A 26710-nucleotide genomic window follows, 5' to 3' on the forward strand; every position below is an offset into this window, starting at 1 on the left:
ATCAGGAACAAATTAAATCCTAATAATGGCATATATTCAATATTAGATAAGCATGGTAAAAGTGTCAATTGTGATGTAGAAAAGACATGAGTTTTCAATAAATATTTCTGTTCTGTATTTAGAAAAAAAGCAAGATGATGTATTAATATCTTCCAATGATAATGAAATACTTTCTATTCCATCAGTAACTAGGGAGGATGTTAAACACCAACTATTACAGTTAAATATTATTTTGTATGCTTGACCAGATAACTTGCACTCAAGAGTATTGAAAGAATTGACTGAGGAGCATTCTGAAACACTGTTGTTGATTTTTAACAAATCTTGAGACACTGAAGTTCCAGAGGACTAGAAAAAAAAAGCTAAAGTAATCTCAGTATTTAAAAGGGGCTAACACATTGACCAAGGTAATAGGCTGGTTAGCCTGACATCAATCCCAGGCAAAATCATGGAAAGGATGATTTGGGACCGAATCAGTAAAGAATTAAAGGACATAGCGTTTTTATCAAAAATAGTCCTTTGTCAAACAAACTTGTTATGATTTTAATTTAGATTACAAATTCAGTTGATAAAAATAACTGTTCACATAATATGACTTCTGTAAGGCCTTTGACTTAGTCCTGTATGACATTCTAATAAAAAAATAGCACTATACAAAATCAAGGTAGTCCATATTAAAAGGGTTAAAATTGATTAATATGAAGATTGCAAAAAAGCAATTGTAAATGAAGAATTGTAATCCAGTGTGAGTATTTCTAGTGGGGTCCGCAAGTAATTTGTTCTCTGTCCAAAGATATTCAATGTCTTTATCAATAATCTACAAGAATACATAAAATCATTCCTGGTGAAATTTGAGGATGACACACAAATTGGTGGAGTGGTAAATAATGATAGGGACAGGTCACTTATATAGGTTGATTTAAATTTCTTGGTAAGGTGAGTTCATTTGAACAACATGCATTTTAATAAAATCTAATACAAGGTCATACATCTAGGAACAAAAAATGTAGGTCATAAATGCAAAATGGAGAACTGTATCCTAGAATACATTGACAATGGAAAGGATTTAGGAGTCATGGTAGATAATCAACTGAACATGAGCTCCCAGTGCGACGTTGCGGCTCAGAGAGCGAATGGTACCTTTGAATGTATAGTCAAGAGAAGATCAAGAAGAACGAGGAAGGTAGTATTATATTGGTAACAGCTTTAGTGAGACCATTACTGGAATACTGAGTCCTGGACTATATATAATATATAATACTGGACTATAAGGTGGATAGAAAGTTGGCTAGATTGTCGGGCTCAATGGGTAGTGATCAATGGCTCCATGTCTAGCTGGCAGCCAGTATCAACTGGAGTGCCCCAAGGGTCGGTCCTCGGGCTGGTTTTGTTCAATATCTTCATAAATGATCTTGAGGATGGTGTGGATTGCCCCCTCAGCAAGTTTGCAGATGACACTAAACTGGGAGGAGAGGTAGATACGCTGGAGGGTAGGGATAGGGTACAAAGGGACCTAGACAAATTAGAGCATTGGGCCAAAAGAAATCTGATGAGGTTCAACAAGGACAAGTGCAGAGTCCTGCACTTAGGACGGAAGAATCCCATGCACTGCTACAGACTAGGGACCGAATGGCTCGGCAGCAGTTCTGCAGAAAAGGAACTAGGGGTTACAGTGGACGAGAAGCTGGATATGAGTCAACAGTGTGCTGTTGTTGCCAAGAAGGCCAATGGCATTTTGGGATGTATAAGTAGGGGCATTGCCAGCAGACCGAGGGACGTGATCATTCCCCTCTATTTGACATTGGTGAGGCCTTATCTGGAGTACTGTGTCCAGTTTTGGGCCCCACACTACAAGAAGGATGTGGAAAAATTGGAAAACGTCCAGCGGAGGGCAACAAAAATGATTAGGGGACTGGAACACATGACTTATGAGGAGAGGCTGAGGGAACTGGAATTGCTTAGTCAGCAGAAGAGAAGAATGACGGGGGATTTCATAGCTGCTTTCAACTACCTGAAAGGGGATTCCAAAGAGGATCTAGACTGTTCTCAGTGGTAGCAGATGACAGAACAAGGAGTAATGGTCTCAAGTTGCAGTGTGGGAGGTTTAGGTTGGATATTAGGAAAAACTTTTTCACTAGGAGGGTGGTGAAAGACTGGAATGCGTTACCTAGGGAGGTGGTGGAATCTCCTTCCTTTGAAGTTTTTAAGGTCAGGCTTGACAAAGCCCTGGCTGGGATGATTTAGTTGGGGATTGGTCCTGCTCTGAGCAGGGGGTTGGATTAGATGACCTCCTGAGGTCCCTTCCAACCCTGATATTCTCTGATTCCAAGTCTGGTGCCCACATGTAAAAAAATGTGTTGAAAAATTGGAAGGGTAGAGAAAAGAGCTGCAATTATTTGAGGTCTGGAAAACATGCTTTACAGTGATAGACTTAAGCTTGATCTATTTTGTTTACCAAAGAGCAGGTTAAGAGGTGACTTGGGCCACGTATACACTACCTGCTGGATCGGCGGGTAGTGATCAATCTATCGGGGATCGATTTATCGTGTCTAGCGTAGACGTGATAAATCGATCCCCAATCGCTCTGCTGTTGACTCTGGAACTCCACCACAGCGAGAGGCGGAAGCGGAGTCAACGGGGGAGCAGCGGCCATTGATCCCGTCCCGCGAGGATGCGAAGTAAGTGATTCTAAGTCAATCTAAGATACGTTGACTTCAGCTATGCTATTCTCGCAGCTGAAGTTGCGCATCTTAGATCGATTCCCCCCCCCCCCCAGTGTAGAACAGGCCTTGGTCACAGGCTACAAATACCTACTTGGGGAAAATATTTCTGATAGTAGATGGTTCTTTATAAAAAAAAAGCATGAGATGCAATGGTTGGAAACTGAAAATTGAGACTAGAAATAAGGTGCAAATAGGTAGCACTGGGGGTAATTAACCATTGGAACAACTTACCAAGGGATATGGTGGATTCTCCATAGCTTGAAGTCTTTACATCAGGACTGGATATCTTTCTAAAAAGATATGCTATAGTTCAAACAGATGTTATGGTCTTGATGCAGAGATTACTGGATGAGTTTCTTTGACCTATATTATGCCTGAGACAAGGTCAGACTAAATTATCATAATGCCTCTTTCTGTTCTTATCTCCTGTATTTGTTTCAAGCTGCAGTCACGCTGTTTTCATATGTTCTGAGTCACCTTGTCTGACAGTTATTAGAAATTAATATCTGGTCCTTGGTCTTCCATTGTATCTCCAAGGCAACTTAATACATATGTGGTATGCTAATTAATTCATACCAACCCAGACATGCCAACTGTACATTAATCTTACCAAGATTCCTGTTCCAAGAAATAATCACCTCATATCCAGTGGGTAACAATACAAAGTGAGTTGAGACACGAGTCACATATTTTTTTCATAACAATATTACAGAAATTCCTCACATTTGGTCTGGGTATCTTCTTTAAGCTTCCATAGGGATTTCAGCAGATGACATTAACCACCTTCAGATCAGAGAATGAGGTAAAGCTTAAAAGCATTCCATGGTCTATTCCTGTCTACTACCTATTGAGCTTTATCCCTGCTGCAAATTCAGTTCTCATTCTCTAGTGACGTCTGAAGGAAGGGAACTGGTCCCCGAACACTGTTACGCTATTGGATCTGTCCAAAAGAGACAGCTCTGATTCCCACCATAGTTGCACCAGATGATGATCCAAGGCACAGAGTCCCTGCAGCATCTGTTTCCATTCTCACTCTTTGTTTATCTTGTCTACTGAGACTCTCAGCTCTTTGGGCCAGGAGCTCTTTCTCACTGTGCATGTGCACAATTTCAGAGGGGGTCTCTAGGTGCTCCTAAATATAAATACCATGCGTAATCAGGGGCACCTTTTTTTTCCAAGGAAGGGGCCACAACCCTGGACGCCTGTTCCTGGGGAGATGGAGCATCATATGCCAGTCTCCGGGAGGCCTCTGTATTCCTGGGCCCTTGTATCACTGAGGGGATTTGAGCCTAGCCCTCTCCAAGCCTCTGAGAACGGGGAGGGATAGGGAAATCCTGTCCTCAGCCACGGTCTCCATAGCCCCGTCCGTGGGATCCCCCAATTCCTGTTATGGGATGAGACGCTACGGGAGGGATCCTTGAACCCTGGTAGCTCCGCAGGCTCCTCACTCCCGGGCGCAGGCCTCGAGCTCGGGCCCCGGCAGCGTGCATCGTGTCGCTATGGTAACGGACGCCAGCGCGATGCATGCCGGGCTGAAACAAAACGCAACAGTAAGAAGCTGCGGTAAGCGGTAGATGTTGGCCAATGACGTGCGCCAGAGATTGTTGCAGAGGCCAATGATTGGTGCACGCGGGCCTGTCTGAGGCGGAGGGGGGCGTGGCTGCTAGCATTAGGTCTAAGGGGGCGGCGCCGCGCGGTTTCAGTCACAGCGGAGCGCTGGCCGAGCGAGCGCGGGTTGAGAAGCTGCCAGCCCGCCCCATCCCTTCCCTCCGCGCTCGGAGCCGCCCAGCACACGGTGAGTTCCCGAGCGGGGCAGGACCCGAGAGCCTGGCCGAGGGCGCTGGGAGAGGTGGGGCCGCGCGGAGGGAGAAGGCAGAGGCCTCTCGTCATCCCGCCGGTGGAGGCAGCCGGCGCGGATTAGAGGAGGGCGCCCCGGGGGCAGCCATTGGGCATGGGGGAGGTGCTGTGATTCTGTGTGTAGAAGGGGGTGAGTGGTGGAAGTACCGATTGGGCGAGGGTACCCGGGGTGGTCGGGGCGGGGGGGGCAACCACCGATTGGGCGGGGAAGGTGACGGGACGAGAGGAGGCCACCGATTGGGCGGGGGGGGGTGCCGAGGTTGGTATTCTGGCTTTTTCGGTGCTTTTAAAAAAAAAAAACCCAAACATGAAGATTTGTCTGGCAAAATGAGACTGAGGACGCATGGCAGGACTGTCAGTGGACGCTCCCCAAGAGCCAGCATATCTGGGAGCGCTACTCCGTAGCTTATCTGGGCCAGGGAAATTACACGGAATTTTCTAGCATCTCTATCTCCACTAAAACTATTCCAGCTTTGACTTTCATGTCCTGAAAACGTATAGTATTTTAAACTACTCAGGGTCTCTATTTGCACTCAAACTATGATGAAGGGCTACTAGGTGGAGTCCATCCCCTCACGGTACTGGCTATACCAGGGGTTCTCAAACAGGGGGTTGGCACCCCTCAAGAGGTCGTGAGGTTATTACGTGGGGGGATCACGAGTTGTCAGCCTCCACCACAAGCCCTGCTTTGCCTCCAGCATTTAAAATGGTGTTAAATATATAAGCGTTTTTAATGTATAAGGGTAGTTGCAAACCTATGAGTGCGATGTGAAAGGGGAGGCCAGTATAAAAGTTTGAGAACCATTGGGCTATACAGACTGATAAGCTTTAGGTTAGCTGAAAAGCCAAAAAGCGATTCTACAGATTCTCTCTTGGGAAAAAGAAAAGGAGGACTTGTGGCACCTTGGAGACTAACAAATTTATTAGAGCATAAGCTTTCGTGAGTTATGCTCAAATAAATGTGTTAGTCTCTAAGGTGCCACAAGTCCTCCTTTTCTTTTTGCGAATACAGACTAACACGGCTGCTACTCTGAGACCTGTCTCTTGGGAAAGAGATCATGATTAGAGAAATTGAAAATGCTCCCAGCTATGATTTCCTCTCTCTGTTTCAGCTGAAGTAACTGGTCTGAAAGTACTACAGCTGAAAAACTACATCCTGTTTCAGAGTAGCAGCCGTGTTAGTCTGTATTCGCAAAAAGAAAAGGAGTACTTGTGGCACCTTAGAGACTAACAAATTTATTAGAGCATAAGCTTTCGTGAGCTACAGCTCACTTCATCCGATGAAGTGAGCTGTAGCTCACGAAAGCTTATGCTCTAATAAATTAGTCTCTAAGGTGCCACAAGTACTCCTTTTCTTTTTACATCCTGTTTATTTCACTGTCTGTATAACTTCTGTCACTGGCTGTAAAGCTGACTTACTCAGGAGATGTGTTTTGCATTAAGACTGGGCCAATGTTCTTAAGCTAGAAGATAGTGACCATAAATCATGCATTGTACAAGACCAAGCCTATTAAACAGATTGTCTGTGGGAGTTTTGGATGGTGGATGCTCCTACTGCTGTCAAATTATTTTGTGTGCGTGCTCCCTAGGTAACCATGTGTGATCGAAAGGCTGTGATCAAGAATGCGGATATGTCTGAAGAGATGCAGCAAGATTCAGTGGAGTGTGCCACTCAGGCCCTGGAGAAATATAACATTGAGAAGGATATTGCAGCTCATATAAAGAAGGTAAATGCCTGTTGTAATAGCCTTTTCCCTGTATTGATGGATATGCATGTTTTAGACTCTAGTACAGGGGTCTCAAATGCAATTTACCTTGGGGCCAGTGCCAGTCCTCAAATCCTCCCAGTGGGCCAATGTCACTAATGCTGCCCAGAACTCCCTCCCCCCGCCCCCCCCAAAGAGCTCTGCTCCCTGCCTAAGGCTCTGAGAGGGAGTTTGGGTGGGGGAGGATATCTGGGGTAGGGGATTGGGGTGTAGGCTCTGGGAGGGAGTTTGGGGGCAGGAAGGGGTGTTTGGGAATAGGGTGGGGTGCAGGCTCTGAAGTGGGGCAGGCCGGGGGGGGGGCCTCTGCATGCTGCTACTCCCCCAGGCACCACCCCCACAGCTTCTTCTTGGCTGCAGGGGAGTTTGGGGCGGGGGCAGTGTGTGGAGGCACAACCCTGCTCTGTGGCCGCAGGGAGGGGCCAGCAGCCACTGGAGTGAGCAGGCAGATGCTGCTCAGCTCTGCTGTGCTGCTGGGGCCCCTGTGGGGGGCAGTGCCTGGGGGCGGCAGGTGGGGCCAAGGGAGAGACCTGGCCCCAAAACTGCTGGAGCCCTGTGGGCCACATTGGGGAGGCTCACAGGCTGCAAATGGCCTGTGGGCTGGGAGTTTGAGACCCCTGATCTAGTATAAAGGGAGTACTGCCAGAAGGGAATTCTAGAGGAAAAGATGAAGCCTTACTAGGTGCTCAGCTCATCTGACTTTGTATACAAAGGCTTTCATTTGCAAAGTAACTTTGTTATACAACTCTTGTGAAGATCTATGTCATGCATAACAACTGTTCTTGGGTTTGGTAACTTTTTTTCTTTCCTTTAGTTATTTTTTTTCTTTTCTTAGCCATATGCTTTTTCTAACAGCAGGGGAGCTGTTGGGAGAAGCTGCACATGGATGTTGCCCACTGAGCAAAGTTGGGAGAGGAAACTATAGTTTACCATTTTTCATACTTCTGCAGTTTGCTGAATTGGCAGTGCTAATGGAAGATGCTGGCCTGCCATAAGAGTGGGAAGGTTGAATTGAATTGAGACTACGCTGAGTGGAACAGACATAAGCAGCAATCATTGACAACATATAAAACCTAATGTCAGTCAAGTGCTCTCCTTAAATTGTCTTGAGTTGGTTCAACTTATTGCTAGCAATTTCCAAGAATAGCAAGCTTTTATTTAAAAAACCCACTCCTGCTTGAGATAAAGAAACAAGTATAGATTTTCTTCCCTATGGTGAATGTACCACTTAAATAACTGAAGCAGAAACATCGGTTTAATTTACTACAAAACAATTCTATATTTTTGTCAAACTTCAGTATAACTTCCCAATGGCAGTGGACAGGGAGGGGATGTGATGACAAATACAAATGTGATGGAAATAGAAATTGGCCAAGAGGCATAGTATAATAATCAAATACAAAACAGCTGGATACCTTTGCTTGGCCCAAAGCTCTAAATTTCAGGACTGTTGGGCATGGATATTTGTATAAAGCACTTAACAAGTCTGACTTTCTGGTCATCACATTAGCCTGAGTCAAGTTTTGCTAGCCAGAGTGTCTAACTGTAAAACAGTACTAATTTGTGAATAAATTTGGTCTATTAAATGAAGTGAGGGCTTTTCTTTTAGTAAGAATAGAGTATTAGGGCTTGTTATGCTCTGATCTTTCCCTCTGTGGATCAACTCACTATCTTCACTTATGTTCTTATGAACTAGGATAATGCAAACTAGCATAATGGACTCACTGGAATGCCTCTTAAGTACTCTGCACTTTCACTGTGTGTGCCGGTTTGAGATCCTGTCACCCCTCCTCCATACCCAATTCCTCTACTGCTTGACTTTTAAAATTCTTTTGCAGATCACTAGCAAGGAGCGTTGCTCTATTGCTGGTTGAGATCCATAGCTTGAAAGCTATTATGCTAAGGATCTACTAGGAGGATGGGCTAGATTCTTGGATGGAAGGGGAGAATACTTACACCTAGTAAACTGGCTTGAGTCATGCAAGACTTGGCAGGTGGGCAGTTGACATTAACCAGAGTACAATCTGGACTGATGAACAGCTGTTCCCTCAATTCTCTAACCTGGGGGTGTCTTTTATAAACCCTGTTTCACTGTGAGAGCAACCACTCCTGATCTGCTCTCTCTCAGCCTCCAGCATGTAAATCACTCCCAGCCATACTGTATGAGTGCTATAGGCAGCCACTCATGAGTTACACTGCAGGACAACACCAGCAAACTCCCAGTTCGACTTCCCCCAGAAATGTGCGTTGTACTGCCCAGCACCCTCCTGGACAATACAAACTTGTATCAAGTCTGTCATTTATTAATAGAAAATGATATGCACAAGTCTTGTTATCCCAAATGGAGTTTCCCAAATACTTCAGTCCAAACACACTGGTTTAGATAAAACAAAAAAATCTATTAACTTTAGAAAAATAGATTAAGTGACTACAAGTTTGTCAGGATTGTGTTTTACCTTTTATTTCCTTGTAACCAACTACACCTAACTTAACGAGCTAAGTGAATACAAAGCAAAGGTTTCTCTCACCACAAGTAGTAGCAGTCTTCCTGGCTGACCCTCTTTATCAGGATTTCCAGCCCCCAGTCCAGTGCTGCTTCCTTTGTTCTTCAGGGCTTGATGCTGTGGGTAGAGAGTAAGAGAGATGATTTGGGATGTCTGTCTTCTTACAGCCCTTTCTCATGTCCAGCTGATATGTGGCGAGAAACCTTATACTACTACTTTGTCAAAATGTTGATTTCCCCCCCCCCCCCCCCCAAAGAGTGGCCACTTAATCAGGTGTGTAGTCCATTTGAGCTAGGTGACACCTGGCTGAGGCATTGGCTAGCCTATTATCTCTGGGGAACTTGTTTGTGACTGTTCCAACATGTCCATGGCAATATCATTATGGTGGAGTTTTCTTTTACAGTCTTGCCACACCTTTGACCAGGACAATAATAATCAGGAAATCATGAGATTTTAGTATCCTATGTACATAGTATCCTGTGTACAAAATTTTACAGCCTTGCAAAAGGGGTGAATATAAGGGTATAGACTATCATGGCAGTAAAACCCTACCTGTACTCCTGCAGCTGCTTAGTAAGAAAATGACTTCTGGTGTCTCATGATGTAATAACCAGCAATTGGGCAATAAAGGCAAGACAGCAATTCCACCTCTCTATTATCAAAGCTGTGGTCTTAATGCAGAGAAAAGGATATGATGTTCTTACCCCCCCCCCCCAATGTTTGAACACTTAATATAAAGCTGTAGGTGAGAATACGGCAGTTAAAAAAAATCTGCAACTTTTTTGTCTAAGAAAGGCCGTTCTGCTGTAGTAGTAATGTGCATTTTTTTTTTTTCTTCCAGGAGTTTGACAAGAAGTACAACCCCACTTGGCACTGCATTGTCGGAAGGAACTTTGGCAGCTATGTGACTCATGAGACTAAGCACTTCATCTATTTCTACCTAGGCCAAGTTGCTATTCTCCTCTTCAAATCTGGTTAGAGCACAGTCTGTGCTATCCAAACTTGCATCCGGTTCCAGGACTGCACACTAACTCTAAATAGAGACTGAAATCTTAAGCCTTCCCCAGGGAACACACGTTGCTCTTCAAGCCTTTTGTTGTGGTGGTAATGGTCAGGGACTCCTCTGTACCAGTTTGTTTTCATTGTGGCTATAAAAAATAGCAAAAAATTCATTCTTGTATTTATTTTCTTTCTAAAAGTCTGCTTTCCTTTTTAATAAAACTGTTGGATATACTCAACCTTTGAGTTTATTCTAATAGTTTTATAGCCATCTATCCCACTTATCCCTATATTGATTCTTGTACTATGGTCTTTATGAAATCCTTCTCGCTTGTTTCCATGGAAAGTGAGCATATTTTCTCTAACCCAAAACTTTATCTAAAGCTTTTAGAAAAATTCACTGCTGGCATAGACAGGTACAACTGCCATTACTACAGTTAGGTTGGAGCTGTAATTCCTGTGAGTTTAGCCTACACTTTTATCCATCTGATGTATGTTGCTTTTCTTATTCACTCACCTAAAGCCTTTGTCAACAGGTAATATCACTGTGTAGTTCTGGTCCAAGGATGAGAGTGGCTGTACACTTGCCTTCTCTATTTTATAGAACATATTAATCCATTTCTATTTCATGTACAAAAAGTTACTATGATAGAGCTTCCATTATGCTAGATACTACATAGATTCTTGAGGGTTGGGCTGGCAGAAGCTGCTATAGTCCCAGTAAGCAGGACCAGTTCTATGGATGTTAGTGAGGAGGACAAGTAGTTTCTTGATTAAGCAGTTCCCCATGGCTGCAATAACTTTGAACTGGGAACTATATCCTTCAAATGCCTAGTGTAAAGCCCCAGCTTGCAAAACTTATGGAGGTTCACCAGGTTCAGTACAAAGACTCCTCAGCCATCTTGTCTCTGCTGCTCTACACTCCTTACTACACTTGAAAGTTACAGCAGCTTTTGGAAAAGGTATGCCAACCTCATTACCTTACCTTTTCCTGCCTTAGTACCTAAAGGGGGAGACAAGGTAGTGCTTTCAGCAGCTAATATCTCTGATTTGGTTTAAAAGCCTTGATACAGCAGGGAGTTGCTACCTCCCCATTTGAGGTAGCACTGCAACAATTGTACTGTGGAGGATATTAGCACAACTGAGGCTTTCTGAATTAGTATAGAAGTAATGTTCAATTACCTTATGCTTCCTTGTTTAACACTTAAGCAATATGCATAACTAGAATAATGAATCACTTAATACTTGTTTGAAAACCTTGCCTTTACTTTTTTTGGAGGTGGAAGAGTAAAATATCTCTCTACTTGTTCTGTGTGGCTCTGATCTAGAGTCCAGTTGAGGTAGTTTAGAACTCAGGACATTGTCAAATGGTTAGATTAAATGTCCTACTGTAGCATGAACCACTTAAGGTAGTGAATTGTAATAGTCCTAGAATAGATGCACTAAGAGCTGATTAACATGATCCATCTAAGGCATATGAAGTCAGTGCAACCAAGCTCCTTTAACAGATATTGTATACTGTTTTAGCAAGCTACCGGTAGGTTACAATAATTTATTAGGGTACTTATCACACTTCAGTCCTGCATTCTCATTCTGGTATAGAAGCACAAATTATAGACTAGTTACTTGGAGGTTTAGTGATAACTGAATTAAACTACCCATTGGTTTCAGAGTAGCAGCTGTGTTAGTCTGTATTCGCAAAAAGAAGAGTACTTACGGCACCTTAGAGACTAGCATTTATTTGAGCATAAGCTTTCGTGAGCTACATCATGCATCTGATGAAGTGAGCTGTAGCTCACGAAAGCTTATGCTCTAATAAATTTGTTAGTCTCTAAGGTGCCACAGGTACTCTTCTTTTTGAAACTACCCACTCTAAACTTTAAACAAACTTTAAAACTTTAAACAAACTACCACAATGCAGCTCAAATAAGGGGTAAGTAAAGACAAAGGATAAAATTAATAAAGATTTCTAGTTTTTCTACATTCCTTACCCAGATCCAAGGAAACTTCGGCACTAATTTGTCAGTCTTAAAGGGATACAGAAGTAAACAAGTGGAAGATTTCTTCAAAGATATGGTATAAGGTGATGGGTAGGGTATTTCACTTTTTTCTGAGGTAGAACCACCATTATAGCATTGTTTCATCACAATATAGTTAAAGGACTGAACAGATGCTTTCAGAACTTTATTCCCATCACTGAGGAAATACATCAACGGTAACTTACTACTTCTGCAGACAAGTCTTCAGACAGAGACATTTACCATAAAAAAGTGAAAGATTGATGCATAAAATTTAATATCTTTAAAATAAATACACAAATACTACATGTCACACACTTTCCCATACCCACACTGAACTTGAGTCATTACTTCAATACAATATAGGGAGATCTCCTGTTTGAAGGCTAGTTGGTCCATGTCCACCTTCAACGAGTTCTATTAGTACTGGTGTATGGAGTACATGTTGTCCTGCTTAGATAATTCTTAAGTGTAATTTTTGCAATATCCAGACTGTACTTGAGAATTATATGTACTAAACAAGTTGTCCAATAAAAAAGTCTGAGATTCTAGGAAAGTGGTAATTGGTTGAGTGAGCACATGCTAGGCATCAAGGAATCACCTGACCCATACTTGCATAAATACCTAAGTGCTAGAGGGATTCTAGGTCCTGACTTGGTTGTAAGAACATAATTTCAACTTTTCAGAAACCCAAAATCTGAAGTTTCAGATTTTGCAGACGGATCAAGTCTTCCCATCCCCTCAGACTATCTTAGCAGTGAAGTTTTTGGAGTTGCATAGCTTTTAGCTTCTTCAGGGGAAATACCCTTTATTCTTCAAGAGCTTTGCAAAGTAGGAAGGTCACAGTTTGAAACCTGAGTGAATGGCTACAATGCCTGCTGTTAGATTCCGATATTCCACCTTCAGAAAACCTGCATCTTCAATCATTGCCTTAAACACCTCCTGAAATATAATAATAAAGAATATAATAGCTATACTAGGTCAGACCAATGCTCCATCTAGCCCAGTATCTTGTCCTCTGACAGCGGCTAGGGCCAGGTGCTTCGGAAGGAATGAACAGAACTTCCAGTCCCAGCTTCTAGCAGGGACACTGAGAGTATAGGGTTGCATACCTAATGGTCGTTACTGGACATATCCTCCATAAACTTAATTTTTTGAACCCACTTATTTTTGTCTTAACATCCCTGGCAATGAGTTCCAAAGGTTGACTGTGTTGTGTGAAGTACTTTCTTACATTTGTTTTAAACCTGCTGCTTATTAATTCTGTTGAGTGACCCCTGGTTCTTGAGTTACGTGAAGGGACAAACAACACTTCCTGATTTACTTTCTCCACGCTATTCATGATTTTGTAGACCTCTCTCATATCCCCTTTAGTCATCTCATGTGGGGAGGGGTAATTGTGCAATTAGCAGAAGTAAACTAGCATATGTCTTCTTAAAGGCCTAGTCTCCTTACCCCTAACCCAGCTGCCCCCATGGTGACAATCTGTATGCTAAATATTCAAGCAGAGCACCTTGTTACCTGGGCTGGAAAGCGTCGAATGCTTTCCACAAGGTACTGGTAGGACTTCCAATCTCCAGCAATAATCTCGCCCAGAACAGGGATAACCTGGAAACTGTACAAGTCATAGAACCTGCCCAAAGAGACAAGAAGCGCAGATTAACATGCAGACACCAAAATAAAACCTACTAGGATTAACTTTTTCCTAAAGAGGAATTAGTCTCTGTATATCACCTTTGCTGTAGACTTTGACAGTTTGGATTTAAGTGTGTGATTGTGTTTCAAGGGATTAGGACTTTTTCATGTGTTTTTGTCCCAGCTCAAGAAAAACCTCTCATGTGTGGGATAAAAATAAAGAAAAAAATGGTCATATTCTAACCTGGAAATAAGGGGGTTGTTGACTTGACTAAATTCCAGACACAGAAATCTCCCTCCTGGTTTCAGCACACGATACGCCTCCTGAAGTGCCTGAGAGAGATCAAAAGTGGATGAACATACTGAAGGAAAGCACCCTCCCTATTAACATCTCATGAGGATGTGAAACATGGATGCTCCACCTCCTTCGGTTGGGCACAGTCCGAGCAGAAGAAAGATTGTTCTGGTTAAAGTCACCCAAGTGTCCTGGAAACTTTAAATATTTACACTTGGACAATAATACCACCCATCTATCTATTGTGGGCCTAAAACGGTAAGTATGCTTTAAATTAGGTAACATTTTCACTCAAGTCCCTTTCTGTCAGGCTAAACTCAACCCACTCAGGTCAGAGAGGCTCAATATGGCTGCACATTATTATATTTTTAAATTATATCTGCTTTTGGGAAGAGATTGGCCTGCTTTAGGATGGTATTAAACATTAAGTATCCAAAGATTCATAATAAGATTTCAAGCTACATCCATCTTCTTCCTGAAGATGGGGAAATAACGCTATAAAACCAAAAGCAAAAAGAAACTGACAAGCAGAAAGACTTTCATCAGTTGTGTAAACAAGTAATGACACTTTAAGGGAGTCAAAGCACATCTCAGAGCATGAAACATTACATGCAGTTACCAGTTTGTGAAGAGATTCCCCCCTAAAAAAAAAAAAAAAGTGATCAAAGATATCCTTTCAGGCAGAACAGTTATAACCAATCAATCTCAAAATACCAGGTCCCAATTAGAACAGGTGACATTACTTCCTAAAGTGTTTAGAAATATTTTCTAATTTTTAATAAAGGACAACTCAGAGCTTTCCAGAAAAATGTATTTATTTATACCATGCTTATCTCCATGATAAAAATCTGAACCCTATGATGCTCCTAGAAGGGCAGGATATTTATTAACCTCAATTTCTTTTCATTCAAGCAAACTGTAGGGCTACATCCCACTTTCTTTTACATGTAAGAAGTTGAAACAGAGGTTTCCTCATACAGGAGTGAGTCTTCTTTTCTTGGCGCCCAGAAAGCCCAGGAGAACTATATATCCCAGGACATGTTGCCCCTGCTTACCTGGTCAATATGAGTTACATTCCGTATTCCAAAGGCAATTGTGTAAACATCAAACTTGTTGTCATTGAAGGGCAGCTCTTCAGCATTCCCAACCACCCAGGACAAGCCTTAAAAAAAACAACAAAAAAATGTACACAGATACTAGGTGTTGCTCATCCCAGAAAACTATTCTATTCTATTCTATTGTTTGACAGTGTGATTAAAACTGCGATTAATTTTTTTGAGTTAATCACCTGAGTTAACTGCAATTAATCAGCTGCCCTAATATATAATTTTTAAATCATACTGTGATTCTTCTTTTTAGTGGGGGAGGACACCTCAAGTTTATACCTGCTACCTTTCAAGGTCCTGCATCATGGCAATTCCTCATTAGACAAGGAAGAAGTCTAAAAAACTTGTTCCTAAATCAAAGACTTCCTCCTCCCCACTGGAGCTAGGCACGCTGTACCCGCAGTACTCCAGATTGGGCGAATAATACTGAACCTATATCTTTTGCGTGGCAGAAGAAAGCAACAGCTATTTGGCTGCCCTTGTGTTTTAGTGTAAGGATTCCCTTCTGCAACGTTCTCACTATTACAATCACTCTTGGAGATAGTTTTTGTAATGAGTTGTATAAAGCCCACAAAACACTGAAAATGTACCCATCTGTATTGATGTCAGAATGACCTTCATGACAGAAGGTAAACTGTGGCCATGGATCCTATTCACCTACAGAAGGAAGAATCATAGGGTGGAATTAAATAATTTTGGAGTCGTATACATTTAAAATAAAAAAAAACAGATGAATACTGGTAGGAGCAAATGTCGGGTTCCATCCACAGATGGGAGTTCCTGAGCTTTATATGGATTTTATGAAATACAGACATTTCATAAAAAGTTGCCCCAAAACAATATTTCTTTGTTTGAACACACTAGTTATCGTTTCTCTATTTATCAGCACTGGAGAGCAACAAAAAATTATTATAGTAACAGAGATGGGCTACAATTCAAGAGGCCAGACAACCCACTGTTTGACCTTTGAGCTCCCCCTTCTGGAAGAAGGCATGAAGTCAGGGGGTAAAGGAGAAGAAATCAAGAAGCTGGAACTGAAATGAGAGAATAGGCATTTGAAAGCAAAATGATCTTATCTAGTTTCCAAGTATTTCTCTTGCACACACTAGCCTAGATGACCAAGTTAATTCTACGAGAAATCATCAGCTTACTTAAGCAACTACTAAGACAGGGGTGAGGGCAGGAAATCACAGACATTATTAAAGTCATTCAGTGTTGCATCAACACAATACAATATGAGCCCTCTACAGGATTCCTTTAAGTCATTTGGCCTACGTATAGCACATTTTCTTCTCCACTTCTTAAAAAAGGAGAAAGAATTAATTATCTTTAGGTGCTTACCAACATTTGCAATTCTTTTGATTAAGCCTGGTGGAAAAAAAAAAAGATTTTTACCTCACTAATTTTTTCTCTGATTGGGAAACATTGATCTGTTTCTCCAATAGTTATTTCTCTATGCACTACTTGCACCAATGAGGTAATCAGGAATGCAGACAGAGCGGGATGTAGTAATTGTTTTGGGGTATGTAACACTAAAAATTTTACCTGCTCCCCAAAAAGTTCATCAAGAGGAAATGAGGGAGTTGAAATTCTGTTGACGTTTTCAGTCAAGTTTTAAAAGTTTCAAGGGTACTTCAAATGTTGAGATTGACTGTATCTTCCAGTTACTGTTGATAAATCTTTAGTTTAATTTGAAACAAGGGCCGGTATTAAAAACAGTGTTTTTAAAGGTTTCAGAGTAGCAGCCGTGTTAGTCTGTATTCGCAAAAAGAAAAGGAGTACTTGTGGCACCTTAGAGACTAACAAATTTATTAGAGCATAAGCTTTCGTGAGCTACAGCTCACTTCATCGGATGCATTTGGTGGAAAAAACAGAGGAGAGATTTATATACACACACACAGACAACATGAAACAATGGGTTTATCATACACACTGTAAGGAGAGTCCTTACAGTGTGTATGATAAACCCATTGTTTCATGTTTTTGTGTGTGTGTGTAAATCTCTCCTCTGTTTTTTCCACCAAATGCATCCGATAAAGTGAGCTGTAGCTCACGAAAGCTTATGCTCTAATAAATTTGCTAGTCTCTAAGGTGCCACAAGTACTCCTTTTCTTTTTGAGTGTTTTTAAAGCCAATTTAAAACTGAAAGTCTTTCATAAAATATACCACATTTAAATACATATAGTAAATCTTATTTAAGGAATGTTTCTCTAATTAAAGTGGGAGAGGGCAAACAACTATTCTACAAATACTGTGTATTAAGCACAATTTATTACTTACTTCTTAAATTAATCCTGATTGAAAGGACCAACATGGATTACCCCATTGACCTGCAAACTAAATATTTAATATGATTCAGATTCCAAAAGCACTATAACCCATTCTCTGGGGCAGGTATTATCATCTCTATATGTTTGTTTCTTGGGGTTTTTTTTTTTTTTGGACTCATGACATTTTTAATTTGCAGCCTTGATTTTTACAGTATCGCTTCTGAGATCTGTGGTGTAGTCAGATTCTTGGGGCCAAACTATCCTGTTTCATACCTACTCAGCTTGACTAAATTCAGGGGAATTGCACTGGCGTAACAGAGCAGTATTTTGCTCATTGGCTGATTCTGAAGGAGAATCAAACACTGGGCTGCCGATTAATCCTCAGATTTGTATTTTCAAAGGGATACAAGTATTAAAGAGACTCACTGTGCCTCTATAGAGCGCATAACTCCTAGTTGCTGAATTGTCATGACAATTGGACAGCTCATGTACATCTTACTTACCTTCTCTTTCCATACTGTTGATAAAAATCCTACACCTGATATTTGCCCATCAGAAATGTTACTGCTCCAGGCAAATAAGCAATTTTGACTAGAATTTTGGACTACCGTTACATAAGGATTTTTGAAATCTAAGTTTCTATCACTCAGAGACCTACTACAGAAGCAATATAATGCAGGACTTACCTTCAGAGTAGCCAAGATGTTGTGCTTTCTGCTTTCCAACCTTTAGCATTTCCTTGTTAATGTCACAGACCACCACTTGGGACCCTCCTGCCAATTTAAGTTCCTCTTCCTGGTAACTCTTGGAGATTTCCTGCCATGATAAATTCTGATGGGATTTCAGTTTCTGTCTCATCTGGTGCTCCCACTGGGAACGAACATAATTGATAAACCGAAAGGCGATGTCACCTGTATTAGTTTTGAAAGGAAGATGCAAAATGTGGAATATTTTCTGATATTATAAAAATTAAATATTCATCAGGAAGTTAGGACTTTTAATATTTAGGTAAACTGGAACAAACATGCTCCCTAGCTTTATTTTTTTAGATTAAACATTAACAAGTCTGTTTCCCCCATTATTGTTAGTTGAAACAGAGTTTCTGTAAGTGTAAGAGGCGGCTGGTGGATCCCTAGAAGGACTAGATAGTTTAGCTGGCGATGCAGGTGCCTGGCCGGGCTCTGGAGTCTTGCTGCCCTGCTCCTCTCTGGACTTTCCCTTTCCCGTACAGGATGTTGGAGAATGCCCTCTCCCGGTGTGCTTCCCCTGCTTCTTAGCAGGTACCAGGGATTGGGACCGGTGCCGGGAGACAAGTGGCGGTGGCGCACTTTGCACCCATGCCGCTGCGCTCGCTGCAGAGTCTGATCTCGGCAGCTCAAAGACTGGCACGAGGGCCGACTCCATGAGGAGCACTTATGTCCTGCTCCTTTTTAGTTCTTGGCTGGAAGCTCTTACAGATGCTGGGACACTTAGCATTAATGAGGGCTTCTCCCAAACACTTCAGGCAACTTTGATACAGGTCAGGTCGTTGATCCACATGGGCTTTTTACAGCGATCACAAGACTAGAAGCCCAGGGACAGAGCATGCCTCCTCCCTGGGCTAAGTCCTAGAGGTGACTAACTTAACAATACAATTTGCTAGTCATTAAGAGAATCATAGAATATCAGGGTTAGAAGGGACCTCAGGAGGTCACCTAGTCCAACCCCCTGCTCAAAGCAGGGCCAATCCCCAATTTTTGCCCCAGATTCCCTAAATGGCCCCCTCAAGGCCACAACCTCAAGGTTGAACTCACAACCCTGGGTTTAGCAGGCCCATGCTCAAACCACTGAGCTATCCCTCCCCCCAAAAGAAACTACTTATCTAGAACTATTTACACAATGTGATAGTGAAAAAAAACACTGGGTAAAGAAAACGTTTCCAGCACTGTCACTGGTGGCAAGAAGGAACTGAGGGAGGGGGCCAGTGGCACCCTTATATTGGTGAATACGCATGCCACTCCTGGGGGCTCCAGGGCCAGTCCTTATGGATACCACTGAGGGAAAAACTTTGCACTTCTAGAGCAGCTTTATCCAAGGATCTCAAGTGCTTCAAAACATTAGAAAACTAAGGGTATGTCTTCGCTACCAACATTAAGGCGCTGCTGGCTGAGCTCTCCCAGCGCTATAAAAAAAAAAAAAAACCCCACCCCCATGAGGGGAGTTGCTCCCAGTGCTAGCATACTGTCTACGCCACCACTTTACAGCACTGAAACTTGCATTGCTCAGGGGTGTGTTTTTTCACACCCCTGAGCAGGAAAGTTTCAGCGCTGTAAAGTGGCAGTGTAGACAAGGCCTAAGATTTAACCCTTCCCCTTGAAGAGTAGAAGTTATCCTCATTCTCCAGAGAGGGAAACTGAGGGACAGAGCAGTTAATTACTTGCTTAAGGTCATAGTGTGTGTGACAGAGCAAATAATACAACCCAGTATTCCTGACTTCAGGCCCATTATTTAACCACCAGACCAGTTGTCCCCAAACTTTTTATGTTGTGTCCCCACTTACCCCGGAATGTAATCTGGTCACACCCCATGGAGCCCAGGGACTGAAGCCAAGGTTGGGACTGGGGCCAGGGCAGAGCAGGGCTGGGTGGCACTCCCTCTCTGAGGGTTCCCCTGAACGTTCCTCCATGCCTCCCTAGGGGGCAGGCCCCACAGTTTGGAGACTACTGCACTACACAGCATTCTCTATAAAGTCATGTAAATGTTGTAATAAGTGCAGCTATGATTTCTATTGTCTATACGGTACTTATTTTCCATTTTCATACATAGGTAGATTAATTTCTGCTCTCCATTAAGGAATCAGTACTCCAGCAAATAGTATTCCTTAAAAGTACGAGAAATAAAATGGAGTGTACCTGTCCCTCCAGCAACATCTAACAGCTGAGTTCCTGGGTAAGGGTTCATTTGATGCAGCAGGATATCCTTCCAGAGCCGATGAATCCCCAGACTCATTGAATCATTCATTATATCATACTTCTTGGCTACACTTTCAAATACACGGTAAACTGAAATAAAATTACATTATAATGCAATATATATCACTTTGAGGTAGCAGGGCGAAGCATGTTACCCAAGTTCATTTCTATGTATTCACTGTCCTCTTCCTAGTCTATACTAACACATGGCCACATAAAGTCTCAGGCAAGAATCCTATTTTTTTAATCTCATTAGATAGATTATCATACTTCACAAAATTTATATTTTGTTACATGCATTTACTTTCAACACATTCCTATGTTTCACCACAGTCCCAATCTAGAAAACTCCATGTGAACGAAGTGCAATTTGTTTGAAAAGTTATTTACATTTGGATTACGTGAAAGCATTTGTCAAGGTTCCTTCCCCACTCTGAACTCTAGGGTACAGATGTGGAGACCTGCATGAAAACCTCCTAAGCTTACTTTTACCAGCTTAGGTTAAAACTTCCGCAAGGTACAAACTAGTTTACCTTTTGCCATTGGACTTTCGCTGCCACCACCACCAAATGTCTAACTGGGTTTATTATTGGGAAAGAATCGTTTGGAAACGTCTTTCCCCCCAAAATCCTCACCAAAATCTAGCACTCCCCTTCCTGGGGAAGGTTTGATAAAAATCCTCACCAATTTGCATAGGTGACCACAGACCCAAACCCTTGGATCTTAAGAACGATGAAAAAAACATTCAGTTTCTTACAAGAAAGATTTTAATAGAAGTAAAAAAAATCACCTCTGTAAAATCAGGATGGTAAATACCTTACAGGGTAATTAGATTCAAAACACAGAGAATCCCTCTAGGCAAAACCTTAAGTTACAAAAAGACACAAAGACAGGAATATCCATTCCATTCAACACAGTTTATTTTCTCAGCCATTTAAAGAAATCATAATCTAACGCATATCTAGTTAGATTACTTACTACGTTCTAAGACTCCATTCTTGTTCTGTTCCCGGCAAAAGCATCACACAGACAGACTCAGACCCTTTGTTTCTCCCCCACTCCAGCTTTGAAAGTATCTTGTCTCCTCATTGGTCATTGTGATCAGGTGCCAGTGAGGTTATCCTAGCTTCTTAACCCTTTACAGGTGAAAGGGTTTTTCCTCTGGCCAGCAGGGATTTTAAAGATGTTTACCCTTCCCTTTATAATTATGACAGCATTCAAATAAGCATCAACTTGCTAGAACATTCTCATCCCTCAGACAGCTAATCCTTGAGCTACACAACACACCTGTTGAAAAGGTTTAAATATTCATATTAGGGTAGCTCTAACAAGTTCCCACCAAGATCAGAGATCCGTTGTGCAAGGCACTGTTCAGATACAAAGCAAAAAACACTTCATAGCACAAAGAGCTCTCAATATGACGAGACACAGGGAGAAGAAAGAATATATGGAGAGATTTCAGAGTAGCAGCCGTGTTAGTCTGTATTCACAAAAAGAAAAGGAGTACTTGTGGCACCTTAGAGACTAACAAATTTATTAGAGCATAAGCTTTCGTGAGCTACAGCATCCGATGAAGTGAGCTGTAGCTCACGAAAGCTTATGCTCTAATAAATTTGTTAGTCTCTAAGATGCCACAAGTACTCCTTTTCTTTTTATATGGAGAGAGCAAGTCACTTGCCGGGGTGGGGGGGGGGCGTTCCTCACCATGAGATCAGCGACACAGCTGAAAACAGAACCCAGGTCTCCTCGGTCCATTTTGTTTCACAATAACTGGACCACACTACCTCGTACAGTACACCAGTCACTTGGGTATTGGACAGTCCAGCAATCTCTTCCCATCTCGTCCTCCTCCCTCCCCAGAGTCTCCCAGTTCGCCCGCTAGATCCCCGTCCCAGTCGCCCCGCCTTGCTCCTGCCCCCCTCACCTTTCTCCCCTTTCTCCGCCTCCGGCACAGTCTGGAATCCGAAGTTCGTCTCCCCCTCCGCGACAAGGCACCGCGCCCCACTGAAGAGCCCCCGACCTATAGACAGCAACTTCTCATGGCAGCGGCTGTGCAGAGCCCGACCGGCCGCCGCTCTAATAGAAGCCGCCATCTTTGGTAGCGGCGTGAACTTTGCACTGGCATAACGCGGCTCCGAGTCACGTGACACTTCCTTCCCCGCCAATAGGAAGCCCGTCTGGAGAGGAGTAAATAAAGCGCATGATTCTCACTGGCCATACGGTAGGGAGGGCGGGTTTTATTAGGTAACAGCCAACCTGAAGCTGGGACCAAGGAACGTGCTGCTGAGGGGAGGGGCGAGCGATTCCCGAGGAAACAGGAACCTCGGATCTCTGGTGCTGGGGCATGTTCGCCTCCCCCCCCAGAGAAATGGGCTCCGCCCCGCGACCCCGGACCTACCGGCCCTCGCGTCTGCCCCGGGACCCCGCCCCGCGACCCCCCCACCGCCTCTCGCGTCTCCCCCGCCGCCCCCCGGCTCCGCCCCGCGACCCCGGACCTACCGGCCCTCGCGTCTGCCCCGGGACCCCGCCCCGCGACCCCCCCACCGCCTCTCGCGTCTCCCCCGCCGCCCCCCGGCTCCGCCCCCCGACCTACCAGCCCTCGCGTCTGCCCCGGGACCCCGCCCCGCGACCCCCCCCCCCACCGCCTCTCGCGTCTCCCCCGCCGCCCCCCGGCTCCGCCCCCCGACCCCGGACCTACCGGCCCTCGCGTCTGCCCCGGGAACCCGCCCCGCGACCCCCCCACCGCCTCTCGCGTCTCCCCCGCCGCCCCCCGGCTCCGCCCCGCGACCCCGGACCTACCGGCCCTCGCGTCTGCCCCGGGACCCCGCCCCGCGACCCCCCCACCGCCTCTCGCGTCTCCCCCGCCGCCCCCCGGCTCCGCCCCCCGACCTACCAGCCCTCGCGTCTGCCCCGGGACCCCGCCCCGCGACCCCCCCCCACCGCCTCTCGCGTCTCCCCCGCCGCCCCCCGGCTCCGCCCCCCGACCCCGGACCTACCGGCCCTCGCGTCTGCCCCGGGAACCCGCCCCGCGACCCCCCCCCCACCGCCTCTCGCGTCTCCCCCGCCGCCCCCCGGCTCCGCCCCCCCACCCCGGACCTACCGGCCCTCGCGTCTGCCCCGGGACCCCGCCCCGCGACCCCCCCCACCGCCTCTCGCGTCTCCCCCGCCGCCCCCCGGCTCCGTCCCCTGACCCCGGACCTATCGGCCCTCGCGTCTGCCCCGGGATCCCGCACCGCGACCCCGCCTCTCGCATCTCTCCCACCGGCTCTGCCCCGTGACCCCGGACCTACTGCCCCTCACATCTGCCCCGGGACCCTGCACGGTGACCCCCAACCTCCCCGCCTTTCGCGTCTCTCCCGCCAGCTCTGCAGCGCGACCCCGGATGTACCGCCTCTCGCGTCTGCCCTGGGACCCCGCACCCTGACCCCCAACCCACCACCTTTCACATCTCTGTTTCCCCCACAGCTCCGCGCTGAAACCCCGTATCTACCACCACTCGCGTCTGCCCCAGGACCCCGCACCGCGACCCCCAATCCTCACTGCCTTTCGCATCTCTCCCCCTGGCTTAATACCGCGACCCCGGATCTACCACCCTCGCATCTGCCCTGGCACCCCACACCGCGACCCCCAACCTCCACTGCCTTTCGTGTCTCTCCCTGCGGCTCCTAGGGTCATCACACAGTAGCAAGTGTGAAAAATCAGGACGGAGTGGGGGGTAATAAGCCTTTACATAAGAGAAAGCCCTTAATAGCGGGACTGTCCCTATAAAATTGGGACATCTGGTCACCCTAGTGGCCCTGCATGCACCATGACCCCTATCCCACCGCCCTTCGCCTTGACCCTGCACTGCGACCTCCATCCCCCGCATCCCTGGTCCTGTGCTCTGAGGAAATCCTGAAATCAACGCCATTCTCTCAGGCGTTCATTTCTAATGTAACATCTGAGCCCACAACCCTCATTCAGTTGCCACATCAGTGAACCAAGCATGTGAGTAAGAGCTGCACAATAAATATAGGCAAAGCAGCACTTAGGGTACTGCTTTCCAATAACTCACATACCACTCTTCAGCTAAGAACCTCTAGCAGGTGACAAGTCTTAGTTAAGTTTAGTTGTCCTCATTTAGGACTGATTTTTTTCTCAAATATGGGCATTTGTATCAATGTATAGACACCATAATATGCATGGTTATAAAGGCCCAAATCCATGAATGCATTTAGGAACCTAACTCCTATTGATTTCAATGGAAGTTATGCACCTAAATACATTTGAGGATCTGGCCCATAGTCATGTTCACATGTAAGTCAAACAACTTTATAAACCAGTTTAACCACACCTGCTTTTAAAACATGTTTGAACGTGACTGAAAGCCCTGGCTAAGCAGAAACATAGAGCTAGCCATTCCCCATTACTGCATTTAAAATTTAAATATGCTATTACAAATTTCATGTACATGTTATAACTCCATTGTGGTCTGATCTGTTTATTGATTTTTTTTGTAGGTACTCAAGTGTGTGTAGCTTAGAACAGAACATATCAAATACCCAAAGCTTTGTACATTATTATTTAGATTGTGGTAGCACCCAAAATAATGTGTTACACGCTTCCCCAAACAAGAGAAAGACACAGTTTGACTCAGGGATCCACTCGTGTAGAACAACTTGCAGGATCACAACCGAAAAAGATAGTCTTATAAGCTGTATCCCTTTGTCTAAGCGCCAATCCTGCAATTAATTTTGCGTAGCCCTTCCTTTTTGATTTTGGAGCCCCTTTAACTTCACTGGGGCTCCATGAGAGCAAATTGCTCTGCCCATGCAGAAAATTGTAGGCTTAGGGCCCTAGTGAGTCATGTTCACAACTGATTAGTTTACTCCTTATCAACCCCTTCTCTTAAATGAGTAGTTCACTCATGAAATAAATAACTTGATGATTTAGCTAAGTTTACATGGCTATGCAGAAGTAATGGGTCTTCTCATAACATAAGAACTAGGGGCCACCGTATGAAATTAATAGGCAGCAGGTTTAAAACAAACAAAAGGAAGTATTTTTTCACACAGTTTTTTGCACAGTCAACCTGTGGTTGATGGTTGATGATTACCTGTTCTGTTCATTCCCTCTGGGGAAGCTGGCATTGGCCACTGTTGGAAGACAGGATACTGGGCTAGATGGACTGGACGAGCATGGGGAGGGCATTCCATGTATACGGGGCAATGAGGAAGAAAGTGAAGAGACTTGAGGGAGAAGCAGATATGTAGATATGAAGGTTAAAACTGGTATCTTCATAAATATGAAGATAAGGAGATACTAAAGTACAAATAGAAAAGGAGTTCTTGTGGCACCTTAGAGACTAACAAATTTATTAGAGCATAAGCTTTCGTGAGCTACAGCTCACTTCATTGGATGCATTTGGTGGAAAAAACAGAGGGGAGATTGATATACACACACGGAGAACATGAAACAATGGGTTTATCATACACACTGTAAGGAGAATGATCACTTAAGATGAGCCATCACCAGCAGCAGGGGGGGGGAAGGAGGAAAACCTTTCATGGTGACAAGCAAGGTAGGCTATTTCCAGCAGTTAACAAGAATATCTGAGGAACAGTGGGGGGTGGGGGGAGAAATAACATGGGGAAATAGTTTTACTTTTACTTACACTGTTCCTCAGATATTCTTGTTAACTGCTGGAAATAGCCTACCTTGCTTGTCACCATGAAAGGTTTTCCTCCTTTCCCCCCCCCCCCGCTGCTGGTGATGGCTTATCTTAAGTGATCACTCTCCTTACAGTGTGTATGATAAACCCCATTGTTTCATGTTCTCCATGTGTGTATATCAATCTCCCCTCTTTTTTCCACCAAATGCATCCGATGAAGTGAGCTGTAGCTCACAAAAGCTTATGCTCTAATAAATTTGTTAGTCTCTAAGGTGCCACAAGTACTCCTTTTCTTTTTGCGAATACAGACTAACACGGCTGCTACTCTGAAACCTAAAGTACAAATGTACTTCTTCCTCTGGACCTCGTGGTCCTTGAGCAGACACATTAATCTACTAAATAAGGGTAATGTACTAAGTTTGTTTTATCTTTCTAAGCATCTAGATAGCTAGTGGTACATTTCTGATGGATTCATCACCTTAGTATTTAGGTATCCACCTCTTGGTCAACAGACTGTCTAGAGAATTTGTTGACTCATACAAAACTTTTCATACTTTTTTTTGGGCAGAAAATGCTAAAATGAAGCAGAAGTTCTTCTAGATTCCAAGAAATGTGGGACAGTAGCTGACACTCCCCAACCCTCAGGGTTATTATGGGGCATGTTGCCTCAGATTTATGAGATACTGGATCCTTCAAGGGAGGCAGCATTTTATTGAGTCTCTGTCATGACCTGCAATCCTTCTGCATATGTAACCCATTAGCAAGATGGAAACAACTACAGCCTGTATTGATATTTTGCTTTATACCTTGATTTTCCACCCGGTTTTAAAATACTAGTACAGGCACATAAATTGGAAAAGGGGGTGAACAGTGAGGTGGCAAAATTTTTAGATGGCACAAAATTATTGTATGGTGTCCAATGAGGACTATGAGGAATGG

At 44.1% G+C, this 26710-nt stretch overlaps 3 protein-coding genes across 3 annotated transcripts; 2 read left to right on the plus strand and 1 right to left on the minus strand.

Annotated features, from left to right (window-relative positions):
* The first annotated feature begins 4378 nt into the window (after positions 1 to 4378).
* DYNLL1 (dynein light chain LC8-type 1) lies at positions 4379 to 10019 on the plus strand. The gene is made up of 3 exons (XM_038373411.2): positions 4379 to 4518; positions 6170 to 6307; positions 9689 to 10019. The coding sequence occupies exons 2-3, from the start codon at positions 6176 to 6178 to the stop codon at positions 9824 to 9826; spliced, it is 270 nt and encodes an 89-aa protein (XP_038229339.1). The 5' UTR covers positions 4379 to 4518; positions 6170 to 6175; the 3' UTR covers positions 9827 to 10019.
* Positions 10020 to 12117: 2098 nt separating this feature from the next.
* On the minus strand, positions 12118 to 22279 carry COQ5 (coenzyme Q5, methyltransferase). The gene is made up of 7 exons (XM_038373410.2): positions 22046 to 22279; positions 20062 to 20211; positions 17857 to 18081; positions 14850 to 14956; positions 13744 to 13832; positions 13386 to 13497; positions 12118 to 12806 (listed from the first exon to the last, which is right to left on the minus strand). The coding sequence occupies exons 1-7, from the start codon at positions 22212 to 22214 to the stop codon at positions 12705 to 12707; spliced, it is 954 nt and encodes a 317-aa protein (XP_038229338.1). The 5' UTR covers positions 22215 to 22279; the 3' UTR covers positions 12118 to 12704.
* A 210-nt stretch (positions 22280 to 22489) lies between these two features.
* Positions 22490 to 23311, plus strand: LOC119843825 (extensin-like). Its single transcript, XM_038373715.1, has one exon. The coding sequence runs from the start codon at positions 22490 to 22492 to the stop codon at positions 23309 to 23311; it is 822 nt and encodes a 273-aa protein (XP_038229643.1).
* The last annotated feature ends 3399 nt before the right edge of the window (positions 23312 to 26710 follow it).

This window comes from Dermochelys coriacea, chromosome 15, assembly GCF_009764565.3.
Source record: "Dermochelys coriacea isolate rDerCor1 chromosome 15, rDerCor1.pri.v4, whole genome shotgun sequence".
NCBI classification, from domain to species: domain Eukaryota; kingdom Metazoa; phylum Chordata; order Testudines; family Dermochelyidae; genus Dermochelys; species Dermochelys coriacea.

Coding starts and splice junctions, on each gene's coding strand:
- DYNLL1 (XM_038373411.2), top strand. CDS start 6,176: ATGTGTGATCGAAAGGCTGTGATCAAGAATGCGGATATGTCTGAAGAG. Junction 6,308..9,688: donor TTGCAGCTCATATAAAGAAG/GTAAATGCCTGT, acceptor TTTTTCTTCCAG/GAGTTTGACAAGAAGTACAA.
- COQ5 (XM_038373410.2), bottom strand. CDS start 22,214: ATGGCGGCTTCTATTAGAGCGGCGGCCGGTCGGGCTCTGCACAGCCGC. Junction 20,212..22,045: donor GGCGGAGAAAGGGGAGAAAG/GTGAGGGGGGCA, acceptor ATTTTATTTCAG/TTTACCGTGTATTTGAAAGT. Junction 18,082..20,061: donor AGATGTTGCTGGAGGGACAG/GTACACTCCATT, acceptor AAACTAATACAG/GTGACATCGCCTTTCGGTTT.
- LOC119843825 (XM_038373715.1), top strand. CDS start 22,490: ATGGGCTCCGCCCCGCGACCCCGGACCTACCGGCCCTCGCGTCTGCCC.